The 23437-nt window shown below is 37.1% G+C and overlaps 1 protein-coding gene across 1 annotated transcript in view; it reads right to left on the bottom strand.

Annotated features, from left to right (window-relative positions):
- MALRD1 (MAM and LDL receptor class A domain containing 1) overlaps nt 1-23437 on the bottom strand; it is a 642247-nt gene that overhangs the window by 521469 nt on the left and 97341 nt on the right. The window contains 4 exon segments of the mRNA XM_055092251.1: nt 15888-16291; nt 20308-20675; nt 21160-21265; nt 21695-21847. Of these exon segments, the coding sequence (XP_054948226.1) occupies nt 15888-16291; nt 20308-20675; nt 21160-21265; nt 21695-21847 (1031 nt within the window).

Here is a 23437-nt window from a genome sequence, read left to right as displayed (position 1 = left end):
AAAGTCTTTTCCTAAGGCAGAGCCTGGCTGCTGCCTAGCTTCTTTGACAATTCTTGGTAGGCTTTCATGGCTTTATAAGGGCTTATACTTTAGGTAAAGTTATAGTCAGGGAAACGGTGAGTGTAGGTTGGCTCTGTAGAAATGAAGCATTACAGGAGCACTGCATTTAGAAAGAAACTGATACTGATGATACTTCGGTCACACTAATAATACATGCTAATGATAATCATAGCAATCATGGTAATGACAGAAAATATATATATAATATTAACATGCTTCTATTTGCACATATACATATGTGAATAGAAACATTGATTTAAAGACATGAAAGTATAGAAATAGCCTACACCTGATAAAGATATGCTCATACAAAATAACAAACATCAGTATAAACAGAGGTTTTGATGTATCACAGAATTCTCCAATAGATCACAATTTTGACACTATGGGAAGTGTCATTTTTAGAACTTTTCTTTATCTCCATTATCTCCATTCTCTATTTCCAACATTCCTGGAGACTGAACTCAAGGATCAGTAAATATTCTCAACCTTAACCATAGCAGACTTCATTCATCCCATATATGCTTGTTATTTTTCCCCATTGACAGAAGGCATTGTACCATAAAATATACAACATATCTCTGACACACCTGATGAAAACAAACAATGGGGAAAGATTTACTATTTAATAAATGGTGATGGGAAAACTGGCTAGCCATATGAAGAAAGCTGAAACTGGACCCCTTCCTTAAACCTTATAAAATAATTAACTCAAGATGGATTAAAGATTTAAACATAAGATCTAAAACCATAAAAACTCTAGAAGAAAACCTAGCCAATACCATTCAGAACATAGGCATAGGCAAAGACTTCAGGACTAAAACACCAAAAGCAGTGGCAACAGAAGCCAAAATTGAGAAATGGGATCTAATTAAACTAAAGATAGTTTCTGCACAGCAAAAGACACTATCATCGGAGTGAACACACAACCTACAGAGTGGGAGAAAATTTTTGCAATCTATCCATCTAACAAAGGGCTAATATCCAGAATCTACAAGGAACTTAAACAAATTTACAAGAAAAAAACAACCCCATCAAAAAGTGGGAAAAGGATATGAACAGACACTTCTCAAAAGAAGACATTTATGCGGCCAATAAACACATGAAAAAAAGCTCATCATAGGCTGGGCGTGGTGGCTCACGCCTGTAATCCCATCACTTTGGGAGGCCAAGGCGAGTGGATCACAAGGTCAGGAGTTTGAGACTTGCCTGGCCAATATGGTGAAACTCTGTCTCTACCAAAAACACAAAAAAAAACTTTAGCCAGGTGTGGTGGTATATATCTGTAATCCCAGCTACTCAAGAGGCTAAGGCAGGAGAATTGCTTGAACCCATTAGGTGGAGGTTGCAGTGAGCCGAAATTGTGCCACTGCACTCCACCCTGGGTGACAGAGCGAGGCTGTCTCGAAGAAAAAAAAAAAAAAAGCTCATCACCCCGGTCCAATGAGATACCATCTCGCGCCAGTTAGAATGGCAATCATTAAAAAGTCAGGAAACAACAGGCGCTAGAGAGGATGTGGAGAAATAGGAATGCTTTTACACTGTTGGTGGGAGTGTAAATTAGTTCAACCATTGTGGAAGACAGTGTAGCAATTCCTCAAGGATCCAGAACTAGAAATACCATTTGACCTAACAGTCTCATTACTAGGTACACATCCAAAGGATTATAAATCATTCTACTATAAAGACACATTCACACATATGTTTATTGCAGCACTATTCACAATAGCAAAGACTAGGAACCAACCCAAATGCCCATCAATGATAGACTGGATAAAGAATATGTGGCACATATACACCATGGAATACTATGCAGCTATAAAAAAGGATGGATTCATGTCTTTTGCAGAGACATGGATGAAGCTGGAAACCATCATTCTCAACAAACTATCACAAGAACAGAAAACCAAACACCACACGTTCTCACTCATAAGTGGGAGTTGAACAATGAGAACACATAGACACAGGGAGGGGAACATCACACACTGGGGCCTGTCAGTGGGTAGGAAGGAAAGAGGAGGGATAGCATTAGGAGAAATACTTAATGTAGATGACGGGTTGATGGGTGCAGCAAACCACGACAGCACATGTATACCTATTTCACAAAATTGCAAGTTCTGCATATGTATCCCAGAACTTAAAGTGTGTGTATGTGTGTATATATATGCACACAAATGTAAATGTAAATGTAAATAAATTGAAAATGGTAAAAATAGAAATATGTTTCCTACACAAATAGTGACATAATAAAGCAAGATAGAATGTATGTTTGAGTTAAAAAAAAAATTGCTTAGAAGACACCTTGAATTCCATTCCAAGGAACTAGTTTTCAAAAGTTTACAACCAGATTTCAGTTTGGCAAAAGGCAACAATGCTGTTTTGAAAATAATTTCTGAAAAGAGCTTCCCCAGCAGTTCCAAATGGCAGTCCTGATACAAGGAAGTAGGGGCAATTTTGTTACCACCAGGAACATTGAATTTCTTTTCAGACCTTGAAATTCTGGGAGGCCCTCGAATAATAATCAACTACAATATTTTATTTTACATAGAAATATTGTTTTAATGTTAATATAAAAGCTTGTATATGAACTAAAATTGTCAATCTGCCACTTTTAAGAAAGAAGAATCCATTATGTCCCTAATCTATAGTGAGTTGATATGTTCCATAAGCAGTTCTGGAAGGAGGCTACACTTAGAGCATAAATTGGTATAGATCGCTTTGCTCTCACAGATAGCGACACAATATTTTCTGCTGAATGGGAAAAAGTTTGAAGGCATAAATGAAGATAAAGCAATCATCTGACAAAGAATTACAAAGAGGCCCCATACCTTTTTCTTAGTGAACGCCATGTGACACATTGATTTTCCACTGAAGATAAAAGCCAAAATCATGTGTCATCAATAGAAAGCAAGCAAAACTATTTGGTTCAATATGTTATGGTACTTAACAAAAGAAAACTTGCAGAGAAAAGACAAATCTAAAATGTTGCACATGATTCAAACAAGTCTGGATCAGAAGAGACATTTCAGAGGTCACTGCTAGAGAGTCAAGGATACATTAGAGAGAAATAAACTCCTGCTTTTTTGTCTATCTACTTACATACACAGATACTGTCTGATGAAGATGATTGATATCAGGTATGGTATTTGATGGTAGAGTCATTTACAAAATAATTCATCCCTTATGATCTAATGCAATTTTCTTCATATTACACGTGTATATTTAAATACTTCCTTGTGAAGTGGAGGCTAGCCAGGCTGCTGTTAGCATATCCAGTACATTTCTGCAAATTCCAAAATGGCAAATCCCACAGTTGAAATTTCAACCTCTCTAGCGTCCCTCGGCTGGAGAGCATAATCACGGCAAAAATCTGCAACATCAGAGGTGGCCGCCACAGACACAAAGTCTATGTTCCTCATTCCATTCTACCAAATCTAGTCAGCAGTCTGGGTGAGGGGGCTTGGCAGTATCTATGAGCAGAAAGCATTCAAATGGCTGGTATATGTGCTTCCGGGGGAACTAAGGGAAAAATAGAGAGAGGGAGGGAGGGAACAAGAAAGAAGAAGGAAACTCAAGGAGAGAGGAAGGGAAGGAGCCTGGCAAGAAGGGATGGAGGGAGCAAGGGAGGGAGGAATAAAGGAAGGAAGTTACACCAAGTTTCAAAACTGGCCACGGACTGAGAAGGATTAAGAGACAAACTGAATTGAAAGCATTTATGTTCATATTCGGTATTTTTCTTACCCATTCTTGCAAATTAGTAATTTAAAAAATTTCATTTCCACAAATCCACGTGTTTTCTTGTTCCTCCCTCTCCGCTCTTTTTCCTTCTTTCCTCCCTGCCTTTCTTCTTTCTTTTCAACATAGGTTATATAAATGTGTGAGAGCTATCACTAGTCTACATTAATCATCAGGATTTTCCTGTATATTTCCAATTAAGATGACCCATAATAATATTCTACTGTAATTTTGGAGGGTCCAAAATACTAGATGGCATTTAGTGTTTTGGAAATCACTACAAGTCTAACAGGACTTTAAAAAACCTATCAAGACATCTGATGTGTTTTCTTGCCCATACACTCTTTAATGAGGTCTGCTTGACCCTTTCTTCTTCCCTTCTCTAGTCATGGGTTCTTCACACTGAAAACTAAGCTTTGCATCAGTGTTTGACAAACAGGTGACATAATAAACTGCAGTTACATTTTAAATTCAGCTCAAGATGGTAGATGAGAAATCTAAGATTGTGAAGTGAGATTTAGCATGCTGTTCAGTATGCAACGAATCTGAGTGTTGCTCACACAGGATTCATACCAACAGGCTCCTTCCAAAACCTTTCAATGCAAATTCTAGCAAATGCACACTTGGAAGAAAAATGTTCCATGAAGTTGTATATGTAAATTTATACTTTCAGCATTTATGTATATAATTTCAGGGGAAGTGGGATCAACTTAACATTATTAAACATAGTCCAATGATATTTACAACATAACTTCAGAAACATTTTATTACTAGAAGTATTTAAAAAATGATGTACCATTTAGGATTTAAGACACACCCCACAAATGAAAAAACAAATTAGATTATAAACAACATTTTTAAAAAAAACTATGCCATCTCTTTCACTACAAAATCCTCCTGGGGGAAAAATATCTTTTCCTTCATTATTAAAGGATGTTATCAGAGCACACTGGAATTCTTTCAGATTTAGTCAGAAGGTTCTCTGGAGTTGAGAGATCTATTGGAGAATATTTTATTTGAAAGTCCATGTCCTTTCCCCAGGCCTACATCATATATAAATAAACATTTCAGAAAAGGGGCCATGTTAGGAAAAAGTGGGTTGAAGATTGTAAGACCTGGTTCCTGGGTGCCAAATAATTCACAAGTTGGAATAAGCTGGGTTTTTGTAACACTTCTCTATGACTGCCATTGATACTGAACTATGCCAAGGAACTAAGTCCTACCAAGGAAAAGCAGGAGGAAAACAGGTGTAAGAAAACATTTCCTGTCAGTGTGTCCAGATAGCATGAGTCAACAGCTGCTCCTCATGAAGCCATCGATTTGTAACACTGGAGTATCTAGAATGCATCTGGGTCGAATTATTAAAAAGAAAGTTCTTCTCAAGCTAGTTGTAATGGTAGCTAATTTAAAAAATTAATGTTCTGCGATTCTGATAAAAACCTATGTGGTGAACCAACAATAAAGGCGGCTGAAGATATTGGTATGAAATAGTTATTTTTCCTTATATACCTGGACGTTCATGTAAGAAATTATACTTTTGGAAGGTCTGTAATATGCTCAGTGTATAAGAGTTGAATCATTTTTAGAAGTTATTGTCAGAATTTTGCTTTAATAGTGCAATAAAGTGTGCATTCTCTCTCTCTCATTTTCATTCAACAGCCTCTACAAATTGAGCCTGGCTCAAAGGTCTTTCCCTCTTGGAATATGACTCCTCCCCTGTCCCTCTACATAGACTATTCTATAACAAATTATTTTGCTGTCTTGATTTTTCAGAGACCTCATGCTAGTAGTAGAGAGCCAGGAGAAAGTGAGATGTCCTATATAAAAGGCCTGCTAGAAAAAGAAATCAGCACTGAGTTCTAAGGATACTGAACAACTTTTTAAAAAACAAGCAAGCCATATTAAACACATTAGTTACAACCAAATTAGATAAAACAATGAAAATTATCCAAGAAGAAAAAGTACATCACCTGTCTAGGTTTAAAATTGCTTAAGGCTGCCATCCAAGGACCATCTATGATAACAAATACGGTAGTCTGTATTGACACAAAGTTTTAGTGATAGACGTAATTACATTCTTCTGCTGGTGGTGTTCTAGAATAAATGGAATATCTGCTGATCAAATCTGAATGCATCCCATAATATTAGCATGTAGGATCCCAGCTCTGCAGGCACTATCTCTTTCTCAGATCTACACTTTCAGTATTATGTTAGTTAAAATGAGAAGTATGTTAGAAAATGTCTTTTAGAAAAGAAATATTGGCTGAGTATGGTGGCTCATGCCTGTAATCCCAACACTCTGGGAGGCCAAGGTGAGAAGATCTCTTGAGCTCAAGAATTTGAGACCAGCTTGGGCAACATATCTATAAAAAATTTAAAAATTAGCCGGTGTGGTGCTGCACACCTATAGGCACAGCTACTTGGGAGGCTGAATCAAGAGGATCACTTGAGCTTGGGAGTTTGAGGTTGCAGTGAACTATGAACATGGCACTGAACTCCAGTCTGGGCAACAGAGTGAGAACTTGTCTTCAAAAATATAAAAAAGAAGAAAAAATAGGAAATATTGTGTTCACATATGCTATGGCACTCTTTCTTATATAAACTATTTCTTTGCAGTATTCTAGAGGATTTAAGACAAATTTACCATTTAATAATTTAATATGGTATATTATTGCATCAGTATAGTATGTTATTATATAATTAGTATAAGTGACCAGTGCTGCAACAACCACATTCCAAAATGTATTGTGACCCTCCAAAATTACAATGTCTAAATGACATTATTCTCCTTCATGAGACCATTATACCTTAATTTTTCAGCACCATGAAAATCTACAAATGCCCTCTAAAATATATTTAGAAAACATGTGGGAAAAAAATAGATATAGTTTCAGAAGATACATATATTTTGAAAATTAGCCTTTTTGGAATAAATTATTCTTTATGACATACAAATAAACACATTTTTCAGACTGGCGGGGTAACATTTGCATCAGTCAAAATAATTAGATTACTAAAACTTGTAATCTTATTAGAAAAATGGTTTATTCAGAGAATCATTGGAATTATTAGCCTTCAAGCTGCTATATATTGAATCTGATCAAAATAATTAAGATAATATTATTTCATTTTTCAGTATAATATCTCCTTAGTATTTTTGTTTATTATTTAATATGTGATTATATTTACTTCTGTGAATAATATGGATGAAGATCATTACAGTGTCAAGATCACTGGGTTCAGAACACGGAAATCTCAAGTCTATTCTTTTTTCTTAAATACCTATAAGACTTTAAAGAAGACAGAGTTTCTGGACTCTAATTTCTCTATCTGTAGAATAAATGGGTTAGACCAAATAACTCCTTTCTGCTTATAAATTTTCTAATTATATGACTGAGCTTACACCTGGAAAACAGTCTATCTCCTGTATAAATTAATGATAGAAATGAAAACCACCATGTTTCATGAAATTAACCACATAAATATTAACATCAACTGCTCAGAAGGACTTAAGTGCAAGTATCACAGGAATTCTGAAGCACAGAGAACTAAATATAAGAAATATAACACTCTTTGTATTTTCAAAGAAGATTTTAATAATATATGTAAACACAGTAGCCTGTTCATAAGAAAAAAGAAAAGTGACGTCTTAGCATATTCAGGGTTCAACCAAAACTACTACTGGAATGTAAATCAAAGTAATATTCACCTAACTGTCATAATTGGCGTGAATAATTTTAAGTAAAACACTTTTATTTGATATTAAATGTGAACAATAAGCCAAAACAGAGAAAATTAATAAATTGATCATTTATTGAAACTGAAATAAAAATATATAATTATTGAAGCCTCTTATACACATAAACCAGTCATTGCTTAAATGAGCTGACATACTAGCTCCATAGTTTCATGTCACTAAGGAACTCTTTTGAACACAATAAAGAAACCAGAATTGAGCACAAAGAATGATGAACTGGGAAGTTCATGACTTTCTATCCACTAATTAGGAGTACAATCATTCAGTCAAACAGCCACTCAACAAACATTTAGCATGCAGCTTCTGGATACCAGGTACTGGTGTAGGTGCTAGAGCAACAAGGAAATAGTGCCTGCATTCAGTGATCTCACAGGCAAGTAAACAAGTAACTATAAAGACTGCATGATTGATTGGGAGCGGTGGCTCATGCCTGTAATCCCAGCACTTTGGGAGGCCAACGTGGGCAGATCATGAGGTCAAGAGATCGAGACCATCCTGGCCAACATAGTGAAACCCCATTTCTGCTAAAAATACAAAAATTAGCTGGGCACGGTGGTGCACGCCTGTAGTTACTTGGGAGGCTGAGGCAAGAGAATCAGTTGAACCTGGGAGGTGAAGGTTGCAGTGAGCTGAGATCGCACCACTGCACTCCAGCCTGGTGACAGAGTGAGACTCTGTCTCAAAAAAAAAAAAAAAAAAAGACTGCATGATAAATGTATATCTACAAAGGGCACAAAGGAATGAGTAGCTAATCCCCAAAGGCATATGGAGCAGTGAGTATAAGCTTCAGGAAAAGAAACTGAAGTAAAAAACTAACCTGAATCTGAAAAAAATGAGTAGGTATTTTCCAAGCATGTTTCAGGGGAAAAGTTGCAGGATGCAGAAGTCTTCCCAAGTACAAAAAGAGAATGAACTCTGGACTACTGGCAATTTATGGCACACAGGAATCAGTAAATGTAGGGATGAGAGGCACACAGAAACATGGGCAAAAACAGGAATTTTGACTTTATTCCATAAATCATGGAAAGCCACCAATGGGTTTTAAGTAATAAAATACTAAGAACCAGGTTTGCATTTTAGAAAGATCAATTTGATTTCAGTGAGGAGGTCCAAAAATGAGAGCAGCAAGGCCAGATAGAAGGTCCTACTGCAACTAGCTATGGTTGGAGATGCAGACCAAAACTAAGGTGAAATCATTTAGAAGAAAGAACGTGGATATAAGAGCCATTGGTTTGGCCTCTCCACATCATTTTTTTAATTTTATTTTCATTTTTTTTTTTTTTTTGAGACGGAGTCTCGCTCTGTCACCCAGGCTGGAGTGCAGTGGCGTGATCTTGGCTCACTGCAAGCTCTGCCTCCCGGGTTCACACTATTCTCCTGCCTCAGCCTCCCGAGTAGCTGGGACTACAGGCACGCGCCACCACGCCCAGCTAATTTTTTCTATTTTTTAGTAGAGATGGGGTTTCACTGCGTTAGCCAGGATGGTCTCGATCTCCTGACCTTGTGATCCACGCACCTCGGCCTCCCAAAGTGCTGGGATTACAGGCGTGAGCCACCGTGCCCAGCTGGCCTCTCCACATCTTTACTGTTATACTGATAACATGGGGATGAAAGTAAATATTATTTGTATTTAAACTATTATTGTTATGTGAAAATTAAACAAATAACATACTATGATAACATCTGAGGTTCAAGAAATATTAAGTCTTGAAAATAGGAAAGATGAAAGGAAGGAAACAGGGAGTGGGGAGGAAAGTAGGAGAAGAGAGAGAATATGGGAATGAGAGAGGAGGAAAATAATAAGAAAGAAGTAGAAAGCTAGGTATAGTGGCTCATGCCTATAATCCCAGCGCTTTGGGAGGCCGAGTCAGGCAGATCACAAGGTCAGGAGTTCAAGACCAGCCTGGCCAATATGGTGAAACCTTGTCTCCACTAAAAATACAAAAATTAGCTGGGTGTGGTGGCAGGCACCTATAGTCCCAGCTACTCGGGAGGCTGAGGCAGGAGAATCACTTGACCCTGGGACGCAGAGGTTGCAGTGAGCTGAGATCATACCACTGCACTCCAGCCTGGGTGACAGAGAAAGACGCTGTCTCAAAAAAAAAAAAAAAAAAACGAAAGAAAGAAGTAGAAAAAGATACAGTATTTCTTAATCAGCAGAAGCTACTCTTATTTTTCAATACTCTACCTTTCTAATGTATCACTGACAAGGAAAGGTCTTGAATAATTGACTGAAGTCAGAATAGGTAAGGCACTCTACCTGTGGATACATGAGAGGCCTTAAAAAGTTCATGGAAAATGTATATTATGAAAAAAACTATGCAAAGGTTTCAATTTTGGCAGCAAAATAAACTCATACTAATTTATTATAGCATGTCTGAACAGGATCTAGTTTGAGACAGTAAGAAGGAGTAGACATTAGTTTGAAAAGAGCCCCTAGCAGAGCAATGTAAATTCTGCTAAAATTGAAGCAAGAACAAACATTAGATTATGATGAAGCTTGAGTGAAAGAATGGTGAAATCACTGATGCTTTACAAGAAGCTTGAGGGGACAATGCACCAAAGAAATCAGTAGTTCACAAGCGGACAGCTTTTTTAAAGAAGAAACGAGACGATGTGGAAGATGACGTCCACAGGGACAGATCATCCATATCAATTTGCAAGGAAAAAAATTAATCTTGTTTGTGCCCTAATTGAAGAGGACTGATAGTCAACAGCACAAACAATAGCCAACATCGCAGACATCTTAATTGGTTCAGCTTACACAGTTCTGACTAAAAAATTAAAGTTGAACCAACTTTCCACTGCATGGGTGCCAAAAGTGTCGTGCTCAGATCAGCTGCAGACAAGAGGAGAGCTCTCAATGGAAATTTTAAAGAACTAGGGTCAAGATCCTGAAGGATTTCTTTGAAGAATTGTAACAGAAGATAAAACATGGCTTTCCCAGTATGATCCTGAGGGCAAAACACAATCAAAGCAATGGCTACCAAAGGTGGAAGTGGTCCAGTCAAAGCAAAAGGGGACCACTCAAGAGCAAAGGTCATGGCAACAGTTTTTTGGGGACATTCCAGGCATTTTGCTTGTTGACTTTGTGGAAGGTCAAAGAACAATAATATCTGCATATCATGAGAGTGTTTTGAATAAGTTAGCCGAAGTTTTAGGGCAAAATACCTGGGAAAGCTTTAGCAGACAGTCCTCTAACACCACAATGTTTCTGCTCATTCCTGTCATCAAGCAAAGGCAATTTTGTGAGAGTCTCAGTGGGAAATTGTCAGGCATCCACCTTACAGCTCTGATTTGGCTCCTTCTGACTTCTTTTTGTTTCCCAATCTCAACAAATGTGGAAAGGGCACCCATTTTTCTTAAGTTAATAATGTATAAGAGACTGCATTGACATTGTTAAGTTCCCAGGACCATCAGTTCTTTAGGGATGAAAACCGAAGATCACATTTTCAATGTTTATCTTTTAACTTCATTTTTCCACAAACTTTTTGAAGTTTCTCCATACAAATGTCTCCATACAAATGAGCACTTGCAAAATAAGCAGAGAGTCTCATTCAATGGACAGAAAGTTCTGTGCCATCTAAAAATTATCTTAAGCAAGTTCAATGTGTAGCAACAGACTGTATTGATAAATATCAGTTAGGTTGACTTCTGCAATGACCATGATGGAGTAACAAGAACTAGACTTTCTCTCCCTCCTGAAACAACCAAAAAAATGGCCAAAATGTATGCCACAAAAGTTTGCAAGACCCTGTAAAGTCAGTCTCAAACAAGGTGAGCCTATCAACTGCCCTAATTTATGCCTGGAGAAAGTTTTCCAGCCCACTACTCCAGGAGAAGAGCCCAAGAGAAGCCCATTGTTCTCCCTGAGCTGAGGGGACAGAGCTGAGAGTCCACAGAAACCATGTTGACATGAGCTCTCAGGACAATGTTTCCGAGAAGAAGGGGCTGCACAGAAAGAGAACTCCAGAGCTCTGCAAAGGGTCCCCCTAAAGTACATAGCTAAGTAATTGTTAGGACAGGCCTAGAGAAAAGTACCTACGGTTGGGGAAAGAACACCCAGATAAGATGAAAAGTAACAGTACACATGCTCACCAAGGTCCAGTAATAGTGCTTATTTTATCAGCCAAACCAGAAACACCTCAAGATTCCCAGGGATACCCAGAAGGATCTTGCCTCACTAGTTGGGAGTGATTAGCTCTAAAATGAGAACTAGTCTGATCCCACCTAATGAATTTTTAAAACAAGACCAAAAAGAGTCAAACTCTTTCCAACTAAACTTAAATACATACCAATACAAAGATCAAGAATATTTACATATACTTCCAGCACTCAGTAAGATAAAAGTCACCGTATCTGACATCCAGACACAGTTTAGCAGAGACGCAACAGTAACAACAAAAGACAGAAGAACGTGGCTCATAATAAGGAGAAAAATCACTGAGTCAGAACTGATCCAGAGTAAATCAAGGTGCCAGAGTTATCAGTTAAGAACATTAAAATGCTTATTGAAACAGTATTCTATATGTTCTAAAATAGAGACATGCAAGATACACTAAAGGAGGCTGGGCGCAGTGGCTCACGCCTGTAATCTCAGCATTTTGCGAGGCCGAGGCAAGTGGATCACGAAGTCAGGAGTTCAGGACCAGCCTGACCAATATGGTGAAATCCCATCTCTACTAAAAATACAAAAATTAGCGGGGCATAGTAGCATGCGGCTGTAGTCCCAGCTACATGGTAGGCTGATAGCACATTAGTCATTAAAGAAGAAAAGATAGACACCTCTCAAAATAAAATATAGAGAGAAAATAAATTTTTAAAAAACATGAACAGAGCAATAGTAGACAGTAAATTTCAAGTAACTGAATTTACGTGTAATCTCAGTTCCCAAAGGAGAGGAGAGGGAAGATGTGAAAACATTTGGGACTTTGAGTCAGGCAAAGCTTTCTTTGATATGACCCCACAGCATGATTTATATAATAATATATTGATAAGAAGAACTCATCAAATTTAAAAAAAAGAATCTGCTCTTCAAAAGAATCTATTAAGAGACTGAAAAGACAAGCTGCAGGCCGGGAGAAAATATTTGCAATTCATATATCTGATAAAAGGCTTGCATCAAAAATATATTTTAAAAGCTCAAAATTTAATAATGAAAAACAAACAACCCCATTTAAAACTTCGGTGAAAGACTGGAACAGACATTTCAAAGTAGACATTTGTTTGGTAAATAAGCACATATGCTCAACATAATTAATGCTTAGGGCAATGCAAATTAAAACCAAAATGAGACGCCACTATCTATTTTTAAATAGCTAAGATTAGCATGACTGATAATAGCCAAGCACTGGCTTGGATGTGGAGAAGCTGAAACTCTCATACACTGCTGATGGGAATAAAAAAAAGTGTAACCTTTGAAAAACAGTTTAAGAGTCCCTTAAAAAGTTAAACATACTTCTGCCGTAAGACTCAGCCATTGCACTCCTGGGTATTTACCCAAGAGAGATAAAAGTAGGTGTTCATATAATGATATCAACACAAATGTTCATAGCACATGTATTCATAATAGCCCAAACTAGAAACAGTCTAAATATCAATCAATACATTAATGAATTAACTTGCTTTATCCGAATTAATTATGGATACATACTATAACATGAATGAATCTCAAAATAATTATACTAAATGAAACAAGGCAGACTCTAGAGGTAAAACATGCAGAGAAAAAAACATAAAATGTCAGACAAAAAAGTGCATAGTGTAAAATTTTATTTATATACATTTTTTGACTGTATAAATTACTGTCCAGTGACAGAAAGCAGTTTGGTGGTTTTTAAGGGCCAGGAATGAGGGGCCAGAGAAATGTATTATAAAGAGGCATCAGGAAACTGGAGGTGAAGTATATTTCCATCACCTCGATTGTGTGCTGATGGTTTCTAAACTTTCAATATTTTTAGTTTATTATATGTTATACAAAATAAAGCTTGTAATAAAAATCAAAAGATTGAACTGAAGTTTCATGTGTAATGATTTCCTGAGCCTTTACTGACCAAGGCACACATGAAAGCATTGGCTGATTATTTCAACTGACATTAACAAGTAAACTGGTTCCTGTATACTTACATGTACAATTTGTTCCTATCCTATTTCTTTCATTTTACATGAGTGATCGTGAAAAATCTCTGCATTTTTCTTTATGCAAACACAGAATGAGTACCTCCTATCTGCTGGTAATTCCATCTACCATATCACAGTTAATTAAAATGCTGGTTGTTATTGCTGCTGTTTCTCAGTAGAACAGAAACTATGTCTATCCATCATTTAATGGAGAAAAAAATATCCTGTTCCTTAAATCAGTATCTCACCCTGCCCAACCTTTTTTTTTTTTTTTTTTTTTTGAGGAGTCATGCTTTGTTGCCCAGGCTGGAGTACAGTAGCGCATCTCGGCTCACTGCAACTTCAGCCTCCTGGGTTCAAGCGATTCTCCTGCCTCACCCTCCCAAGTAGCTGGGATTACAGGTGCGTGCCTGGCTAATTGTTTTCTATTTTTAGTAGAGATGCGGTTTTGCCATGATGCCCAGGCTGGTCTTGATCTCCTGACCTCAAGTAATCCTCCCGCCTCAGCCTCCCAGTCTTGGGATTACAGGTGTGAGCCCCCTTTCAGGCCCCATTTTTTACTCACTAGAATGACAAATCCAAACAGCATGGAGGAGCTCTGATTTCATCTTTTCGGGCCTGAATCTTATTATTATTATTTTTTAAGACTAAAAGGAGCCTTAGATAAAAATCAATCAGAACACTGCATTTGTAACCCAACATGGGTCTCAAACCTCAAGTTTCATGTTTGAGGTTCATGACGAAAGTGTTCCTTGGTTAGTCCCACGTCGATCTGGCTATGAAGCTGCTTCCCTGCAAAGTTGATTTTCTCCTGGAAACCAATCCTTGAGTAAATATCATAAGAAGGGCTTATCCACTACATACTAGCTTGAGGCAAATCATAATTGACCCAATGAGACCTTAAGAATTAATTTGAAGTGGATAAGCCATTATTACATAAAAGTCAAAGGACTTCCTTTCCATTTCATTCCATATGATTACATGTATCTTATGTTTGTGGGAGACCAGAACGATGCCACACTGATGGGGGATTCATTCTCACGCTTACACATACTTTACACTGTGGCGGAGCTGAACGATGCCACACTATAGATGGGGGATTCGTTCTCATGCTTTCGGTTTATATCTATCTGGACAAATCTCCCATTCCAATGTGTTCTTCACTGTACAATCTACATCTATGACTTTTAGAAGATTTCAAAAGGTGGCCTGGAGCTAAGTTTTTGGTTACAAAACTGTTAACTAGATTTAGACATTTAGATAGATATAGTGCTTAAATTTGGGTAACTAAAGAAGTTTAGTACATGCATAAAATGTTTAGCCAGGGACAGGTAAGAAGTTTTTTTCCAGTATATTATGTGTAGATTAATTTGACTATAGGATGAAAGAACAAATATTCAAGCCCCCTGCATGTTATAGGCTCTATGATATGCTGGAAAGTAAATAAATGTTCATTAATCACAAAATGTGAGTTCTGGTCCAAATCCCAGTTCTGCTGCCCATAAGCTATTTGGCCAGGGATAAACAACCAGCACTCCAAGCTTTTTTCTTTGAATCTACAAAATTGGCTGAAAGGACTTCTGGCTTACCAAAATCAGGAAATTGCTGAGAGAATCAGATAGATAATATATAAAATGCCTTTACAAAACTGTTAACAGCCACATACGCATTTGAGCTTGCTATAGTAAGTCTGACTTTTAGAAAACAACAGGCGAAATCTGAAGTAAAGAATATTCCCCCAGGAGTAAGGAGAACTATATTCAAACTCTAGCTCTTCCTCAGAGGAACCGACTGTTGAATAAAGCCTGGATTTCTGTTACTAACCTATAAAATAATAAAAATAAAATGAAATATGCAAAATCACAGATTTCAGTGTCTGTGCTCTTTGCAAAATATCAGAGATTGTGCAAAACTCTTCCCTCCACTTCCAGGTTGTTCATTTCAGTAAAGAAATTACTTGAAATTGGAAGGTCCTGCAGCTGTTTCCAATGGCCACATGTTCATCTTCAGAAATTCTAATCTTACATTATTGGGGGTAGTCAAGGAGGAAACAATGTAAAGACCTTTGATACACCCTCAATTAAATGATAAATGTGTCTCAACGTAACTTTGATCAAATTCCACTTGCTTTTAATTAGAGAATACAGCGATCTTTCATATTCCTTAGACATTCAGATGCATTTCAAATGTACATTATAAAATCTATTATCCATACCTGAAAGGGCTGCCTGCTGGAAATGTTGAGGTGTTTCCTAATCCATCTGTTGCCTTGATTCCCAAATATCTGCTGTCCCCTTGAGTCGCTCCAGATTCGTTGGTACATTGCCAACCTATAAATGCGCTTTCCAAACATGTGGTAATAGGAGCGGAAGGTGCAGCCTTTTGTATCAGTGGCATTAAGGATTGGGCTGAGTAAGGCAGCACTGTCTTGAAAAGCCTGCGGCTCTGAAGATTCTATGTAGAGATAGTGTCCTTTAGCTGTGCCCAGAGTGTTATCTTTCATTGGCCCTGTGTTAAGTGTTGGAGTTGGACCTTGGTTCCTGGTCCAATCAAAGTCATCTTTTGCATCTTGCTCCCAGTTACAGATTCCAGTTTCAAAGTTACACTGCAGCTCAGGTGCTGAAATTCACATGAAATAAAAGCAAAAGATAATTAGGGACAAAAATACATGCAACCACATTCTATTTATTAATATTTAAAGAATGCTAGTTGATACTTTGCTCAAGCCAAGGTAAGCCATTTTATTTTTAAAATCCAACACTGAAGTGTTTTTTTAAAAAAAGAGTTTTTGTTTCTAAATGATATATCAATGAATAATATTTTATGAACTAAAGATGGAATTGCTTTGGACATTTTTTTCCAAATATTTTTTATGCACATCTCTTCTCCATTTCTATGACCATAACTCCAGGCAAATGATCAAGACCCCATGCCTGGCTCACTGTGAGAAACTTCTGGCTCAGTAGATTTCAACCTCAACTGAATGTTCCAATCGCCAGGGAACATTAAAAAACAAACAAACACTGAAGCCCAGAATTCATCTCCAGAGGTGTTGATTTAATTGCTCCTAGTGGTAAAGCCACGCGTCAGGATTTTCTCGAAGTTCCCTTGGTGATTCTAACAGGCAGAGCTGGGAACAATCATGTGTTAAGAATCACCTGGGGCTCATGGTAAAATTGCTGACTTCATAGCAAAACACTGAAACAGATACTAGCTTATTAGATATAGGGTGAAGCCCAGAAATCCACATTTTTAACAAGCACCCTGATGTAGATGTTTTCCTGACCTCATTCCCAAAATCTCTTGTCTTTGGTTCCATCCCGTCCCAGATCCTAGAGTCCCTACGCATCAGTGCCAAGGTAACAATCCTTCAATGGCAGTATTACCACTTCCTTCTCGAATCCAGGTTCTTTCATGTATGCTCATAGAATCTATACTTAAAAAAAAACTCCTCTTTCAAACTCCACTTCTCCCGAATTAAAATGACTGCCTCATCCCTACTATTCTTCCCCATAGCCTGCACCATCTTCCCCATGTATTCTAAACACCCCACCACTTCCTCCACCTCTGTTTACCCTAATGATAGGTATGTGCCTTGCCACTTTTTTTGCTGTGATTCATCAGTATGGGTCTTTTCTTCTCACTGGATTGTAGCTCCTTTGAGCTGCAACTTCCAACTTCCTTCAGTCCCTAGACCAATTCAGACTTAGGAAGAGTCTTACAGCAGTCTCACCTTATCTGATGTTTTGCTTTTAGCAGTTACACTAACCCACAACCAACTGTGGTAAAAAAAAAAAAAAAAATGTGAAATGGAGAATTCCTGAAATAAGCAATTCATACATTTTGAGTTGCAGGTCATTCTGAGCAGCCTGATGAAATCTTGTACCATCACAAATAGTAGCTATCTCAGTTATCAGATCGATTGTAACAGGATCACAGTGCCTGTGTTTAAGTGTCACCCCTATTTTACTTAATAATGGCACCAAAGTGCAAGAGTTACGGTGCAGGCATATTGTTATAATTGTTCTATTTTGTTAGTAGTTGTTAATCTCTTACAATGCCTAATTTATAAATTAAACATTATCAGGCTGGGCGCAGTGGCTCACTCCTATAATCCTAGCACTTTGGGAAGCCAAGGCAGGCAGATCACTCGAGGTCAGGAGTTCAAGACCAGCCCAGCCAACATGCTGAAACCCCACCTCTACTAAAAATACAAAAAAATTATCTGGGAGTGGTGGCGGGCGCCTGCAATGTCAGCTACTCAGGAGGCTGAGGCAGGAGAATCGCTTGAACCCGGGAAGCAGAGGTTGCAGTGAGCAGAGATCCTGCCACTGTACTCCAGCCTGAGCAACAGAGGGAGACTCTTTCTAAAAAAAAAAAAACAAAAAACAAAAACAAACAAACAAAAATCTTTATCATAGGTATGTATATATAGGAAAAAACATAGTATATGTAGGACTAGGTACTATTCTCAGTTTCAGGAATCCACTGGTGATCTCTGAAGCCCCCAGGTAAGGGGGAAGCCTACCATAGTCAATAATTGAAAACTCTATCTAAATTTCTAGGGTAATACAGGAACGTGTCAATTTTTCAAATGATATTCACTGTAGCATAAATGGTATAAAATGGGCATTTGACAGTCTTTGGAGGAAGGGGACAGGTTTTAGAATTAACAAGTAGTTCTACATTTTAGCTTCATTTACATGTTAGTTTTTTTTAAATAAATGTCAACTGTCCTTTATTCATGTTAGTAATGACACTTGATGCCAAAAGTGAACAAATACTCTGAAACAATAAATAAAAGGGTATGTGAATAAATGCAGCCAGGCGAGAATAAATCATCTGTCTTGGAAAATCACAGAAGAAGAGCTTAGACCTAATGAAGGGAACCAAGTGAGTAAATGTCAAGTGGGAGATGAGCTTTCTTTTGATATTTCCTCACTTGTGACTAATCAAGACCAGCTGTGATGTGAACTGGGGGGACACAGGGTACCCTCCAGATGTCAGTCTTTGGCTGTAGGGCAGAAGGTGAATGGCAAGTTGCTGCGTTTCTGACATAAAACTGACGCTAAAGCAAACACGTTTTTCTATTGTCTGTCTTGGTGCTGACTGCACACTCAAACTTCATTTCCAAAGGGAATACGCCTAGCTCCACCTTTCCATAAAAGACCGCATCTCTCAATATATTTCAGGAAATCCAACATGGATTTGTGGATCTGTAATGTACACTGTGTCATGAAGTAACATGCCTTGATGGAAAGCCGTGTGAGAAACCGACATTCTTTCACTAATCCATAATCGCAAGAAGTATTTTGATACTATAGTTGTACTCGCATTATCACATCCTACTAAGTGAACACAGGGAAGCCTGAGGGGCAATTTGCTTATTTTTAGCAGCACATTGACATTTTTTAATGAGTGGTATTCAGAGAGCTTGAAAAGATGAAAAGGCTTTCGAAGTTTGCAAAAATGAATTGGCCTTAGGAAAAGTTACACTTCATAGGATAGTCATTGTCAAAATCACCATTTTAATTATACCCACTCAAATATTGGTGTGTAAATTTCATGAGATGCATGGTAATTCTGAGTTTAATAGGCCTGACTTTGATATGCCTTTGATAATATGTGTACCAAAGATTACATATATGCAAAACTCTCTACAAGGATTTATATGGAAATTTCTTAATGTTTTCTATGATGTAGTAAGCATTTTATGTTTCTACTTTGGTTTGTAATTAGCATCTGTATTTCAGGAACATAAATTTAATACATAAAAGAAATAATTTACTTAAAAATAAATTTAATAAATTGCATAATTTATAAAATAATTTTCATATATAAAATATAAGTAATTTATAAAATAAATATAATATTCAACTATCTTCAATTTAAAAAATCATTGCTATTTCTGGATGAGGAATCTGAGTCCAAGGAAAGATGCAAACTTTTTCTTTTCTTGACAGGGTTTTGTAACTCAAAAAAAAAAAAAATCCTATTAAGTTCTAACTTATTTTCCTTACTGCACCACTAAGTGCAGAGGGCAATACTGGAGCTAGGTTCAAATTGTACTACTATGTACTACAAAGGCCTGCGAATCTGGCCTTCCCCACACCTTCATCCTTATTATATTTTGGGCCCTCTTTCCCCTTCATTCCTTGCTCCAGCCACACTGGCTATTTTCCATCTGCCTTGCAGCCACATCTCAGGGTTTTTAGATACATGCTTTGACTTGTGATTTTTTTAGATCTGATCTAAGTCCTAATGTCTAGAAAGTCCAATGCCACTATTATATAAGGTCACAGCACTCTTCTTCATCACTCCTATCAAAGCTACCATTTCATTTTTCTTTATTAAATATTTAGATATTTGTCTTTCAGTAAGATTGTAAGCTCCACAAGGGCAGGGACTCTGTAGTTATGTTTATCATTGTATCTCTAGTATTTGGTATCTAGTATCTAGTATCTAATAAATCCACTTAAAAATACTGATGGCTTGACTAATTAACCACACATAACATTCATCAGCTTTGGAGCTATGCTTACTGTTACCGGTTTGATTGGCAAGACAAAAGTGAATTCATCAAGGTCAACACTTTCAAAATGAGAAAGAGAATCCCCCAACCAAAAAGAACTTACCACAGTTGACTTCATCAGTACGATCACCACAGTCATCCACCAGATCACATAACCGAAGCTTTTCTATGCAAGCCCTGGTGTGGCGACACCAGAAATGATCCAGTCCTTCACAGCTCTCAGCAGGAAGAGGGAGAGTACAATTTTCAAATCGGATGTCATCAATAGCTGAGACCCCATCATAAATGCCCAGACTGACTTTATCCAGTGACAAATGGAAGGGCTGCAAAAGGCGCCCTAGCTGAATGGTTGCCTCCAACCATTGTTTGCCCTGATTGTATAATACTCTCCAAATCACTGTTGAGTCATGAGAATTTTCCATATGTAGCTGCAGCTCAGCTGCTCCCACTGACAGGCCATAGTTATAGAACCTAAAAAAGAGTAAACGTAAGAAATGAAAGTGATTTATAGAATAGACTAAATATATAACCTTTAGACTTTTCTACTCAGTCAACAGTCAGTTTTAATGAGTTATCATAAGACACTTTTCTTTCCTGCAATAACTGTGGCTGTCCATTTGCAAGAGCTTATCTACTGAGGCACACACTCTGTGGTTCTCACAACGCTGGGAACTTGTCTCAAGGAGCTCAGTACATAACAAGAGGAAGAAATCTTAATTAAATTATAATCCATGGTTGGGGGGAAAGAGCTCCTTTCATCTTAAGAAAGAAAACAACATATACTGAGAACACGCTCCTAGGTAAAATTAAAATCATATGAGTTTAATGCAATACTATTTTTAGAGTAAAACCAGCAGTAAACCACATAAATGAATAAGTGCAGAGGTATGCCTGCAAACACTTCACCACTAGGGTGAACTGTTTAATATTGTTTAAATATTTGTTTAATATTTACCAGAAGGAAAGTATGCATCCAGGTCCTGTCTGGCTGAAAGTTGGGCTCTGAAGCTTAGCAACTTGCCACAAGCTGCTGCTTTTCTTCAGAATGAACATAAAATGCCCTGTTGAGATAAAAAAACAAACCCTTCATTAACCTATTGGATTCTAAAATGAGACATCTGTCTCTTAACCCTACACTGAGCAAGATCATTGTCTAACTGAAATTAAAATTATACAATAAACAATCAATCAGTGACTCTTAGTCAAATTTGCTCTGATAAATGTTGAACCACTATCTACATCTCATGCTAAATGATACCAAAGACAATTGGTAATTTCAGCTAGTTCAGCCAAAAATATATCTATATGCTATCTGTACCACCACCCATAAAGGAATCAGTCCATGCAGACAGCATAACTGTAATTGACAATATTCAACTATCTGACTGTTTGTTGTAGTTATCACAGAACCGTACTAGCTTCCCTTTCTCTTCTGAAGTCTAACTAAACAGTAAATAGCAGTGGTTGGAGAGTCCCTGTTTGCTTCTTACCTTGAGATGTGTTGAGACTATGATCCCGAGGTGGAGCCTGGTGCTCAAAATCAGCAGAAAGTTCACTCTGAGAGCTCCGTATCCAGTCAAAATGGTCACCACTAACTGCTTCAAACCAACCACAGCTGTTTGCTTCAAAGTCACACTTGGAAACTGAAGAACAAAAATGTGGCTCTTATGTTGGCTCTCCAAACTGCTCCCACGCTTTGAAAAGGCAGAGCTCAAATAGAATTCACCTTATTATGCTTCTGTATGCAAATGAAGGGCAATGAGGGACACATTTCAGAAAACAAAAAAGATCCTTTCTCATTTGCAAAAATGGAGCTATGCTTTCCATACTGGTGATCGAGAAGGCAGAATTCTCAATTTAAGAAATACAATTTTTTTCCGAATATTCTGAGAAACAGCATCATTCAGCCCAATTGCTTATAGAATTGCCAAGGTATGCCTAATTCATTCTGAAACTCATGTTAGTTTCCCTGCTACTGCTACATCAGCGGGGAGGCATCATTGTTCCTGCAGGGTATTTTATGTTAAATCATGACAAGCTGCTACTTCTAAACAATATAATATGTGAAGAATCCCAGATACACTATATTTAATACAATGTGTACCCCAGATTTTCATAGAGCTTAATATTTCACAAAGTGTTATATGCATTGCCTAATTGGTGCAGAAAATAATTTGAACTATTTTTCAGAAAAATACGCAGAGAAATCAGTTAAATTCCACAGAGATATATTGGAAGATGAAGAGGAAAAAAGGAAGAAAAGAAAGAAAAAGAAAGGGAAATTATAATGTTAGTAATGTAATAATATAGCTGATAGTTATTGAACACTTTATGAAATAGACCCTGTGTGGAATATATATATCTAACTTTCACAAACAGCCATATAGGAAGGTATTATTGTTGTTGTTATTTTACAAAAGAAGACAGAGAGGTTGAGAGAAGTTATTAATGTAACCAAGGTCAAATATTTAGGAAGTTGTAGGGTGGGATCGTAATCCAAAGATTGTGACTCCTAGGCTAATATTCTTTCTGCAACTGTTGACAATAAGTGTTAACTGTCATTAGATTGAAAAAAAAAAGTAAAGCAAAGAGGTATAATCTGAATTTGCTTGGCGTGAACATTCAGCTGTTACTACACAGACCAACGCAAAATGAAGTTCATTTTCATTGATGATGATTACACTGAAATTCTTAGCCATTGGCTATTTTTATCAAGGAATATAGGAATAAACTGCATAGACACACCCTTGTAAAATAAATTAGGAAGTAAACAATGAGTTTAGGGGAAAAAAGTATAAACTAAATCACTAAATGAGATTACAAAATTTAAAATTATAAGTGCATTTTAATGTAATAACAAAATTATAGGGAATTTAACCTAATTGTAAGAGCATTTTAACCTAATGATAAAAATATCATTTTGAATCCTGAAAATGCCTCTTCTACATGGAGAAGAATGTGAGGTAATAATATTACAAACAACTTATAAGTTTTTTATACTTTCTATGAAATATCTAATTTCAAAACCATATTCGCTTTCTATCAAATTTCCTGGCCCAAATTTGGCCAGCAAACTAGTTCTGAATCTTATCAGAATCAAAGGGAATGTATAAATACATCTATATATCTAAAAATAAATACTTTAAAAATGTCACATCTACTTTAATATGCAAGAGATAGCTATACTTCAGTATGTAAAGACAATTAGAAACAAGCGAAATGAAAGAAGCTTT

The sequence above is a fragment of the Pan paniscus genome, chromosome 8 (genome assembly GCF_029289425.2).
Source record: "Pan paniscus chromosome 8, NHGRI_mPanPan1-v2.0_pri, whole genome shotgun sequence".
NCBI lineage: Eukaryota > Metazoa > Chordata > Mammalia > Primates > Hominidae > Pan > Pan paniscus.
Note: the sequence above shows the minus strand (reverse complement) of the source record. Positions and strands in the feature narration are given on the sequence as shown.